General features: G+C 43.3%; 1 protein-coding gene across 1 annotated transcript in view; it reads right to left on the minus strand.

The window, feature by feature from the left end:
* Abca13 (ATP binding cassette subfamily A member 13) overlaps positions 1 to 12,835 on the minus strand; it is a 405,330-nt gene that overhangs the window by 285,066 nt on the left and 107,429 nt on the right. Inside the window, exons 24-27 of the mRNA XM_057772486.1 lie at positions 10,429 to 10,623; positions 6,984 to 7,148; positions 5,634 to 5,811; positions 3,792 to 3,931 (exon numbers count right to left, since the gene is read on the minus strand). Of these exons, the coding sequence (XP_057628469.1) occupies positions 3,792 to 3,931; positions 5,634 to 5,811; positions 6,984 to 7,148; positions 10,429 to 10,623 (678 nt within the window). The remainder of the gene's footprint in view (positions 1 to 3,791; positions 3,932 to 5,633; positions 5,812 to 6,983; positions 7,149 to 10,428; positions 10,624 to 12,835) is intronic.

Below are 12,835 nucleotides of genomic sequence, written 5' to 3' on the forward strand. Positions count from 1 at the left end.
CTGGTCCTTTGAGGTCTTTTATAAGGTAGGGCTCTGTCCTATAGTTGTAAAGTGACCGCAGTCACCATGTGGACTCAGCAGTCAGGGGTCCGCATGGTTTTCACTCTTTGGCTCATGCTCCCTGCACAGATCCTAATATAGAAAGTTTCTGGGCTGCAAGGAGAGCTGGAAATGGGCCATCGCCCATCAGCCCCCTTTGTTCTTCCCAACAAGCTGTCCTTGGTCTGCAGAAATCTGCTCAGTCACAGACCAGTAGGCCCACAGAAATAGGCAGGTCTAGTATCTGCTTCTGTGACCTCAGAGTAAATGACAGGCAGAATGAAAAAGACATTTTTGGTTCTCTGGCCCAGGAGGGCACTCGTGACCAAAGAAAAGAGCTCAATTCTAGGGAAACATTTTAATTAAGAAAGCAGTCTGACCAGTACCGCCTCCTGCACTGCCTCCTCCTCCAGCTGCCCTTGAAACAAAAACCTTCATATTTCAGTGCAATCTACTAATTCTACACAGGCTCCCACTCCCTCCCATTGCAGCCTACCAGTTCTTCAGAAGGCAAGGGAAGTGTGACTGTGCCCTGTCCTGACTTGATTAAAGGATTCAAATAACACATGTGTTGGGCATCTATGCCTCATTTTTCAGATGGAGGGAAAGCGTCTTTTAAAAGTGTGCCTGAAATGAAAGAAGACAGAAACAGAGACCAACATTGGAGCACTGGACTGAAGTCTCACGATCCAAAGGAGGAGCAGAAGGAGAGTGAGCACGAGCAAGGAACTCAGGACCGCGAGGGGTGCACCCACACACTGAGGCAAAGGGGATGTTCTATCGGGAACTCACCAAGGCCAGCTGGCCGGGGTCTGAAAAAGCATGGGACAAAACCGGTCTCGCTGAACATAACAGACAATGAGGACCACTGAGAACTGAAGAACAATGGCAATGGGTTCTTGATCCTATTGCACGTAATGGCTTTGTAGGAGCCCAGGTAGTTTGGATGCTCACCTTAACAGACCTGGATGGAGGTGGGTGGTCCTTGGACCTCCCACAGGGCAGAGAAACCTGCTTGCTTTTTGGGCTGAGGAGGGAGGAAGACTTGATTGGGGGAGGGGGAGGGAATGGGAGGTGGTGGCGGGGAAGAGGCAGAAATCTTTAATAATTAAATAAATTAATTAATAAAAAAAAGTGCACCTGAGGCCACATGTAATTTGGCAAAGGAGTACTTAACACTGCCTTCCCGCATTTCCTGACTAAGACATTATGATCCCTGGTGCTAACCTCAGTTCCACAGATTGAACCATAGAAAAGTACCCATTTGCATTAATAATTTTTCCCTTAAAATGGTACTTTCCTATGTTTCTACCTAATAAGAAATCATAAAGAGCCCAAACTAAGCAGCACCCACAGGTGTTCATCAGCGGCCAGGATTCGCTCTGAGCATTATCATCATCAGGCCGCTTGGTGCTGCGCACACAGCTTTGAGTGCACCGATATGAACTTAGATGATGAGGGTCAACCAAGACACATGGTTAGTACAAGATGTGTGGGGCTGCTGCAGCCAGAACATGGCCTACCGTTTCACAGTAAAGCATTTTCACAAGCAAAAGACACTCCAAAATAATAAAAAACATACAGTATGCCAAATGCACAGGCCAGTGGCATAACTGTTTGTCAGTATTGAGTATAGCGCACTGCACACAACTCTCTGTGCTCTATTTTATGCAATACATCAGCATCCTCACAAGCACATGAGTGATGCGTTGTGCGATGACTTGATGACAGCTATGTTGCCAAAGGGCAGCAGGACTTTTCTCAGCTCCATCATGACCTCAGAAGACCACCACCAATGGCGTGATCCATCACTGGCTGAAATACCATGATGGAGAGAATGGCTTCCAATTTACAGCTCCGTTCACTCCAGCAGCCTAGATGGCATTGCAGTGAGTATCTCTATTCTGTGGGACATGCATCTGTGTGTTTAAAGAACCAGAACCAATTTTCATAAAAACTAAATGCCCATGGTTGACTGCAAGAACAATTCATCCAAGGGATAATGGCATTAAGTCAGCTTTATGAGTGCAAACGTAAGACAGTGCACGGTCTCCAGTGACATTAACTAGGCTGAACAAGAGAGAATATAGTCTGCGGTCATGTAAACAAGCAGAGCAGACATTCACTTTTATTACTACCTCTAAAACTCAAGCAGTGGCCAAGCAAGAACCGTTGAGATCTAGCCTGGTTCTTCTAAAACCCTTATTCTCAGAACATTGATGTAAGGTGTGTCCTCTCCCCAACCCTGTGTCCAGGGGTCTGGACCTCTGCATCATGGTCTTGATTTCACATTAGTTTCCTCAGCTGTTTGCCTTCTCTTCCACACTTCTGAAGAGAATATCATCATTGAAAATCATGACACAATATGTAATATGATATAAATAGATGTTAATAATAACATTAACATATATCTCTATAAAAATCCATAGCCTCCTTTTTAATAAAGCTGAGACAGAGACATTTTTTTATGAAATTCCTGAACTATAGGAGACCTCAGTAAGTTTCATACACAGAGGACATCACCTGGCATCAGCTTTTGGCTCTAGAGTTGGTGTGAGCATCCCTTCCAAGTCTGATGCCTGAATGACAGCTGAGAACAGAGCTTCAGACAGACAAAATAGTTACTGGAGGGCATAATCAAATATCTTCATAGCTAGCGGTCCTTCATTGAAACTTAGGCTTTTGGAAAACAATCCTCCCAAAGGACATTTAAAAGTTAAAAAAAGGATTTATAACTATGACAGGGGGCATATTAAGGGCTATGCAGCCACAAGGCTAAGTGGCAGGTGGCAGGTGTCCAAGGGACTTGCTGTGACGTCCCATAGCAATCACAAGGGGATGAAACCTAGTTCTCTTGAAAGTGCACAAAATCCAAAAATAATCCACTGATCCTGTGACCACATTGCACTTCTAAGATACTACTCGTATTTGAAGCTTGGAGTTTGTCATTCATGGAGCAGGGTCTTCTGTATTTGAGAAGAAGATCAAATTGTTCCTGTGTCCTTGAAAAAGTGACCCTTCAAGGTACCTGGAGGCTTATAACTCACCTGCCACGAGACATGAAATGACCCCCATGAAAATTCAGGACAATTGTTTAAAAAGAAACAAGTTAAAGTGTCCAGGAGAACACAATTAAATTTAACACAATTTAATGCAGATATTAATAAGAGGTCTTCTAGATACTAGAGAAGCTAAACAATATATTAAAAGGTAAGTAAGAAAAAATACACAATATGAGAACTCCACAGAGATTCTTGTGGCCTTTTCACCTCACCTTATTCTCCACAGGGTCACATAAAACCTCATGGTCCATTCCAAAGACATCACTACCAAAATGATTTGGGAGGTCAGTTTGTATGTGCACCTCTGAACTCTCCCTTCCGTGTCAGAGGCATCAAGCAAAATGAATTAAATCTGTCCCCAACGCTTTGTTCTGGAACTGTGTTCCCTTATCTGACCTGAAACTGTCCTCTGTGTAATTGCCCTCAGATTTTTCTATTTAAGTGAGTACACTGCATTTGTGATTCTAAATAACCCTCCCAGCCTCCAGGACATCCTCTAAGCAAAGAGCTCAGCAAATCCACACTAAGTACCAAGAGTGAAAGGGTAATGTTGGGGCAAAATGAACTGGAATCAACATAGGAAAATGCTCTGTAACTCAACGCATCTAATAATTTCATTATACATGTAAAGATTTCTTTCTGATACAGTGTGTTGTACGGCCTATCAGAATATTATTAGTTTTAACTTACCTTCTGAATGACCTCATTGATTGCTGGAGAATTGGGTGTATACAGTATTTTTCCATGTAATATAGGTTTTAGGAAAGACCATACCAGTGCCCCATTTGGAGACTGTAGAATTTCCTGGTAAAGCTTCAAACAAAACGGTGCTGCCACAATTAGAAGAGGAAAGAAAGTATTAGGTGACCTAGGTTGATACAAAATATCCAGTTAAATCTGGAACTGACATACGCATCCACTATGCCTTAATTTTCAAAGAAAAGACTCAGATATGTTTTCATGACATCACTCTGAACTGGAGTAAGCTGGTAACACTCTCATGTTCCTGACTTAGCAGTCCTTGTCCCCTAAGAACGTCAACACCCCACCTTCTAGGCTCCTATCTGCCATACAGATGGCACAGATACCAATGAGATTGGGAATTATTTTCAACATGGTTTTAATCAAGGAAAGTCTTACTTCAATAATCACAATATTGAAAACAGAAGGACCTTTTTAAAATGTAGTCCCCTTGACACGTTGCTCCTGGATTCTCTCTGATACAAAACTATAACAACCAATACTTTTAGTACATTAAGTCATACTACGTTATCTCAAACAATTCCTTATGGTGGCTCTTACTATAAAACTAACTGATTTCAATAACAAGTCTACTTAAGTTGTCTAAATCCGTAGGCAATTCATAAATGTAATGATTGGTAATTTATTATTCCAATTGTAAACAATTATAATTATATCAGTATAATTCTTTGACCCCAAAAGTGAGCCTTGACAGGGAAATGTTATCTTGTCCTTATGATTCACATAGGTATGATGAATACTGTTTGGATCACTGCGTTTATTTCATCGTTGAAAAATCTCGTGAACAAGGGATAAAGATCCTTTCATTGCAAATACAATAAATTGATAAAAATTATCCCCTAAAATATAATTTACTACATACTAATCCATGAAGCACTGACTAAAGATGTTATTCTATGTTTAACAGCTTGTTTTTAAATTGTAAGCTTAATTGAGATGGGAATAGTTCTTATCTTCGGAGTAATCATTTTACGTACAGTGCAAGAAACTTGATTCCAAGAATCATCAGTGATTTGAGAGCTGAGTAAACTCAGAGAAGTAATTTAATGTTCTCTGAGCTTCTGACATGCCCTCTGGAAAGTGAAGCTTGTGGTGTTGTCTAACGGTTTCTGTGACGACCATTTGAGAAAAAAAATGCAAAAAAAGAAGCAACAAAGATTGACCTTCAGTGTAAACAAACTGAGTGCAGAGATAAATGGATGAGATGATGGATGGATGGATGGATGGATGGATGGATGGATGGATGGATGGATGGATGAATGGGTAGAAGGGTATATGAATGAAAGAGGAATAATCAGTCAAGATTCCCAAACAAAAAACAAAGAGAAAGGAGTATGAGAGGAAGAAGAAAGAAAACATATTAAAATTAACCATAATGTATGTCTTTATGACCAAATTACCCAAATACAAACTACTTAGCAGCTATGGAACACACTGGCTTGCTGCCAAATGATCCCTAATGCTGTCATCAGCATTGCCTACCCCAGGGTACCAAAGAGACTGGGGTCTCAGGTGGGTCAAATGTTTTAGACTCCATTTCTTAAAGATCCAGGAGAAAGGATTAGTCTGTAACCACAGGCCCTGGGAAAGTCTATGGGGAACTGTCAAGCCAGCACTCAGTGACTGGTCATAATGAAGGAGAAAGTTTAATGCCAGCCGGCATGAGCCCCCAGCAGTCAGTCCAGGAAGAACGCTTATGACCACACAGGCAGGCCCAGCTGCTACTCTGTATAGACCAACCGACATAAGCGCAGGTGGTTCTTGTCTTACTTGAGTCGTGAGGAATGTTGAACTTCTCTTTGTCATCCTCCAAGAGTTCGTTAACTCTGGGTAAACGAACAAACATGTTAGAGTTGCTGAGGAAAGTTTCCTGGTCCTTACAAAGGAGCTTCATCACCGACTGGAAAGAAGCCAAAGATGAACTTTGGGCTTGGTGTCTCTGTGAAACCTGAGCAGAAGAAAAGCCACCTCCAATTACAAGTGATTTCAAACTGTTTTCCCAGACTTCCGGAAGCAGAGTTCCATCTTTGACGGGATATACAAGTGAAAGAATAGACTCTGCTTGAGTCTGTTCTGTTCTTAAGAAACCACTGAAATCATTATAATGATTTTATTTCTGGCAAATATATGTGGTAGAGGAGAAAAATCATACACACACACACACACCACATAACTCACACACACATTCAGACACTCACATTCAGACACACTCAAATACACTCACACTCACATTTGTATATTCACACTTAAATTCACACACACATTCACATACATTTAAACACACTATAACACTGGTATTCACACACACTCATTCATGCATGCCTTCCCTCACACTCAGATTCACACATGTTTACACATATATTCAGACCTTCACATTCAAACATACACTCAGATCCACACACACATTTACACACCTTCTCATTTGTCCAGCAATAAATTAGTCCATCAAATAATATCACCATTTCAGATAAATGGATAGTCTTGGCATGGGTTCACACGGCTAAGTTAATACTGATTCTTGACCGCTGCCCAAATTAGCCATTAACTGATGAGTTAACATGGACATATTGTTAGCAAGGTTTCTGGGTACATCATTATTTGACCCCTCCTGCACCACCAACTCTCCTTATCGTGGTTGATTCCATCCCAGGCAGAAGGAATTCAAGCAAAAACAAATATCAAACCACTAACCTAATTCAAGTCTGTGTTTGCATTAGGAGAAAATGATCTGTAATTTGTAAGCCAATTATTTATATGTAAATAAATGTTCTAAGGTTCTTGAAAGCAATTTGCTCTCAGAATTAAGCTAAACAGGCCCTTGAAATCTCATCTGTGCTAATAATTGACTTAGAAGATTTTTTTTACTTCATAGACAAAGCCTGAACTATCTTAACCGCCTCCTTGGTGGGATGTGGATCAATAGCACTTCTCAATTTTCAGGTAATGTCAGGCCCTAGTATGGTGATGTTAGTTAGCTCCAGAGTCATTAAAACATGTTCTTGTCCATATACACTGTGGTCTTATAAAATTATAGAGGTTGGAAGAGAAACCAAGGGAAAAAGGAACAAACACAAAGAGAACAAACTAGAACATTCCCCATCATGCGAGGATCAAACACACCTGTTGGAAGTCTGGCATGTCTAGCAAGGTGGTGATTTTAAATTTGTGAAGAAACTCAGGGAGCTGTTCCAGGGCATGCTGCGCTCTGGTAAGGATGGAGCTGAGGCTGGAAATGACATCCAACAGGGACTTGAGCAAGCCGTTTGCTTCAGAGGGTATCAGAGTCTTACAGGACAGCAAAAAGAAAAAAAAAACGGAATAATCAATACTATTTCCAGTCTCACAAGCATCTTTTGAGCAGCGACAACTTTGTGTCTTGATTTTATCCTCTCTTGAACATCAAAGGCTTATTTTTTTATACTCTATAAAAATTCTGTGTTGGAGTAGATGTAACTGTGTTTTTGCAGAGCACATTAAATTATAGCAGTATTGTTAAAATATAAACCAGCAACAAATGGTTAGAATTTGAATCACTTTCAAAATATTTCTTCTTATCTTTGAAATGACTAAGGTGGAAATTTGAGAAGAGGCTCAGAATAAAACAGTGTTTTTGTGTGACTCACGCTCCATCACAGTGCTCCTAACACCCTGGGGCGGTGCATGAGCAAAGAGAAGCCTGGAGAGAAGAAAGGATTCCTGGAGTCCACCCGTGAGAGCAGTTCAGGGCTGCAAATTAGATCAGTGAAAGTCCCCTTTGAGACCGACTTCTGCTCAGGTCACCTGACACACTACCCATCTCGCTCCTTGCTTGCATATCCCCCACAATGCAGACTCTGAGAACTGTGGTCCTTTTCTGTCTTGATCATTTATGAAATGAAGATAAACTACATCTGCAATATTAGTTTTACAATTAAGTACTTTATGGCTGACCGCAATAACTTAGCAGGCAGCCCCTCTGTCCACAGGTGAGAAACATCAGAGGGATCCCCTCCCTTTGAAGGTCATCTGCATCCTGAATTTTCAGCTTCCGGGATGACCCAAGAAGCCCAATGGTCACTGCTTCTTAATTCTGTTCTCTCGAGTCTTGAGACTCTACAGCTGCTTTGAGGCCAGGAGTCACAATTGCACACTTCCTGTTGTGCCTTGTTAGTGTGGACCTACTCAGCACACTACCAAAGAAGAGACTGGGGAACAAAAGACAACATGAGGCTTTTGGACGTTCCCTACTCCCACTTTTCTCCTTAGGACTGTCATTCAGAGGAGACCCCTTGAAGCCACTGACTTGTGGTAGGAAGTAAATGGGACTCTGGCATGGGTGATGCTGACATAGTTGAGCCTGCTTCACCAAAGGTTTCTGGGGTTCACTGCCAGGAAGTGAGGTACATGTGAACTGAAGTGGTTTGACTCTCAGCAGCAGTGCATGTGCCTGTGTGTTATGGAACACCCTCCCATCTCCAAACAATGTCACATATCGGTGACCACTCATCAAGTTGTGCATATAGAAGGGCCCGATAAAGGAAGCTATTGTTAATAATGGTAGTGTCACCTTTGCTGTGTCCCTGAAGATAAAATCCAATCTAATATATCTTTCTGCAAAGAAATTCTGGCAGGTATGATGGCCCTTATCCAAGTACTTAGCTGTCCCTGAGAAGCATTGAGAGGTCTATGTGGGCATGCTGGAGCAGGCACTACCTTGGGCTAATTGATAGAGCATAGGTAATGTTGGATGAGGGGATATGAGGAGCAAATCAAGAGCTAAGCTCCTTGGCATGTCAGCTAGAAGTGTCAATACACCAAGACCAGAATCTAAAGCATGGAGTCAAGTCTTGAGACTTTAAAGTACACTTATCATAAATATAGTATTTGTTCTTGGAGACTGTGTATATATGGTTATGAAGGTATGGATGTGGAGAGGTAAATTAACATTTCCAGAGGTTTCCTGGAGTTCCAGTAGGGAAGAAGACCACAAATGGCTGGAAATGCAAATCTACTCTTTTCTGACCCAAGACGGTTGGCCCGAACATGGAACACCAGCAGCTATCTTGGCCTGCTGCAGATCTGAACCTTTCTAATGGCATACGTGACACACTGTCAGGAGTAAACAGTAGAACTCCAAGAAAGACATGGGCAAGGGCAGGGAGAGAGGGTGCTCAGAATTTGCATGAAAGCTTGTATGTGGAGATGAGGAAACCTTTCCAGAAATGGTGGCTAAGAATAGGAAGCAAGTCTTGAAACTGGCGCTGGGGGTGTGGGGGCTCAGACCAGCACCAACTTCCAACACGTATGTCTTCTCTGGGGATGTTACGCTCGTGTTCTGTCAGCCTCTCCCTGCTTTGGGGAGGGCTGTTGTGGAGCAGGTGAAGAGCTGGTATACGGAAGGGCACAGGGATGCTGTATTGCCCACACCCCTCTCCGGCTTTCCACAGTTGCCCTGGGAGAACTGGATGCATCTAACAGACAGAACAGACAGCACAGATCCAGGCAATAAAGAAGACGAGGGCCACAGCATGGTAGGCACATCTGCCTTGGCAGCTTAGGAATGAACCAGGTTCAACCCTGCTTCCTCAGATATTCAAGATGCTGCCTCTTAGCAAGGAGAGAGATTTGACTATCTCTCATGACATTTCTTTCTGGTGTCCCCTCCTCACTTACCATGTTGAGCCCAATGTTTTCAGGACCCTCACCCCATGGACACCTGACATGACCTTCTAGACGTCCATTTATTTGACAAAATCTCACTGAGATGCCAATCCCAGAGTGACCTCCAACCCCATGTGACTGAGGCTGCCACAGAAGCCCTCACTGTTGGTCCCATGCTGCAGCTAGTATAGGGACAATGGGTCACCCATAGACTTAAACAACCTGAAGACCAAAAAAGATTATGAATCTATAATGTATATGTATAGATATTTTTCTTATCAGTATTCTAAAGGGAATGCAGAAAACAAGTATTTATACAGCATTTAATAGCTCTTGGGTATTATACATTATGTAGAGAAATTACAGCGTATAGAAAACATGGTAGTTGTTTTTTTGTCAACTTGGCACAAACCAGACAAACCTGGGAAGAGGAACCAAAATTGAAAAACTATGCTTTCATTAGATTGGAAAGTAGGCAAGCCTTCAGAACATTTTATTAAGTAGTGATTGACATGAGAGGGTCCAGTTCACTGTGGGCAGTACTAGTGGTCCTAGATGCTGTAAGTAAACCAGGCTAAGCAAGCCACAGGGAGCAAGTCAAGAAGCAACACTCGTCCACGGCTTCTGCTTTGGTTCCTGTCTTGAGTTCCTTCAAAGATGAATTACGACATGAAAGTGTAAAGTGAAATCAACCCTTTCCTCCCTAAGTTGCTTCGGTCGTGGCAGTGACCACAGCGACAGAAATCTGAGACAGAAGATTACACATAGGTTCTATACATCACACCCTTTCCTAGAAAGAAGGTACCAAACACCCTCAGGTTTGAGGTCTGAAGGTGCAGACAAGGCACAGCCAGTGTGTGGTCAGCTACAGCACCAGGAGCAGCTTCTCTGCGGGGCGCCCCTCCCCCAAGGGCTCCATCCTTACTTTGTAAACGAAGTCCCTCAGGTTCAGGTTCTGGCCCATCATCACGAGCAGAGAGAACACTTGAGACCCAGGCAGGCTGCAGAGCTCCCTTGTGGCGAACCAGGATTTGTCATTGTCGGGAAATGTCAACAGGAGATGAAGACTTTCCTCATCACACTTTCCAGACAAAGCCACAGTGAGGACACTGGAGAGAAGCTGCGGAGGAGCGTGTGGATCAGAGGGAAGCAGGCCAGCACAGATGGAGCTTCAAACCCCCCACCCCACCCCCACTTTCCCAAGAAAAAACAAACCCCTGGAAACTGTGTGCTGAAGACTCACAGACACAGTCCCTCTGTCAGCTTATCATGACTGGGACAGAACGGCCCAGCAAACACACAGAAGGGCTTGTTTTGTTTGCTTCATGGTTAGAGGGGTCTTGCTGCACAGTCTACCAACCTGGTGAAAGCACCCCTTGGTGGGATACACACAGGGGAACCAAGCTGATCACTTCATGGTAACCAGGAAACAAAGCTAGGCTGAGGCTTTCAAGGTCTCCTTTAAAGGTATTAAGGTCTCAGTCCCTATAAACTAACTTCCTCCAGCTAGGAAGCCACCTTCTGAAGGGACCAAGCATTGACAGCATGAGCCTTTGGGGGATCAACCTGGATCCAGAGCACTGCAGAGGCCGGCTCTCTGTTCCATTTCCAGCATTCTGAATGGAACCGTGTTGGAAATTGCGAGTCATTGTCTGTGCGTGCAGCTTGCCTCTGCTGGCACGCTGATAGCACTGGTGTGGAACCTTCCATCCCTCTCTCTCTCTGCAGGGCTCTGGAGCACCCACCGGCTATGCCGCGACCCTGAGGCCGCCTGCCCCAAGCTCTTGGGCTTTCTTCGAGGAAGCTGCTTCACTCCCCTCTGCGTTCAGTTTGCTAGGTCTTTCCCTCTTCGCTGTTATCATGTAGGAAACTGGCATTTTTAAACCATTTTTGCCTTTCTTACTTCTAGATTGAAAAAGGGATCTCCACGCTTTTCATGGGTTCCTTAGCAAATAAAAGCATCCAAGCTCTGAAGGAGGCCTTGAAGACAGACTCTATCTGTTCATATGCCGTGTGGTATTCCATGACACAAGGACTCAGAGGCCTCCTCACTGAGCCTCCTCTTTCAGTCACTGAGCTTGTAACAAAATTACAAAGAAAACAAAACACAAGCAACTAGACATCCTATTGCATGTTTATACTACCCTGGGTACAGCTGCTGAAACGTACCTGAGCTGACACTCATTGTGTGACCCCCTAATCTTGTGACCATAAGAAGCCTTGAAGTCAGGCAAACAGATGGAGCTAAAAAACATCATTTTGAGTGAAGTAACCCAGACCCAGAAAGATAATTATCACATGTACTCACTCATAAGTGGCTTTTAAACATAAAGCAAAAAAAACCAGCCCACAAATCACAATTCCAGAGAACCTAGACAACAATGAGAACCCTAAGAGATACATACATGAGTCTAATCTACATAGGAAATAGAAAAAGACAAGATCTCCTGAGTAAATTGGGAGCATGCGGACCTTGGGAGAGGGTTGAAGGGGAGGGGAGTGGTGGGGAGGGGAGCAGAGAAAAATGTAGAGCTCAATAAAAATCAATAAAAATTTAAAAAAAAAAAAAAGAAGCCTTGCAGTCAAAGAAAGCTTGCTTGGTGCTTCCATGTGCTACAAATTCATTAAGAGACAGTATGGTATATCAGTCAGGGATCCCCAGAGATACTAAAAGTAAGAGACAGAGACACAGAGAGGGGACTTCATCTGGAAACCTGGATTGAGGAGCTGAAGAGACAGCTAGCCAGATAAAACACACTCCAAACAAACATGAGGAAGGAAGTTTGTTCTTCAAACCGCAGTATCTAAATAGAACATAACCATAATAGCCTACCTATAAGCCCAGAACCAGGAGGATGGGTGCGGGTGGAGGGAGGTAACTAGAGACAAGAGATCCCAAAACTAAGCTAGCTTGTCAGACTAGCTGAATCAGCAAACTATGGTTTCCAAGAAAGATGTAGCCTTAATGTAGACGGTAGAGAATGATGCCAGTATTTCCCCCGGCCTCCATTCACACATAAACTCACATACCTGTGTGTGCACACACACACATAGACACACACACAAATTTACATACACACATGCAAACACACACGCAGTAAAAAAAGAATAAACAGAAAGGAAGAGAAGGCAGGCAGGCAGGCAGGAAGGCAGGCAGGAAGGCAGGAAGGCAGGAAGGCAGGAAGGCAGGAAGGCAGGAAGGCAGGAAGGCAGGAAGGAAGGAAGGAAGGAAGGAAGGAAGGAAGGAAGGAAGGAAGGCAGGCAAGCAGGCAGGCAGGCAAGATTTATTTTAGAGAAGTTGGCTCAGGCATTCTGGGGACTTGCTAGAACAA

The sequence above is a fragment of the Chionomys nivalis genome, chromosome 6, assembly GCF_950005125.1.
Source record: "Chionomys nivalis chromosome 6, mChiNiv1.1, whole genome shotgun sequence".
Taxonomy (NCBI): Eukaryota; Metazoa; Chordata; class Mammalia; order Rodentia; family Cricetidae; genus Chionomys; species Chionomys nivalis.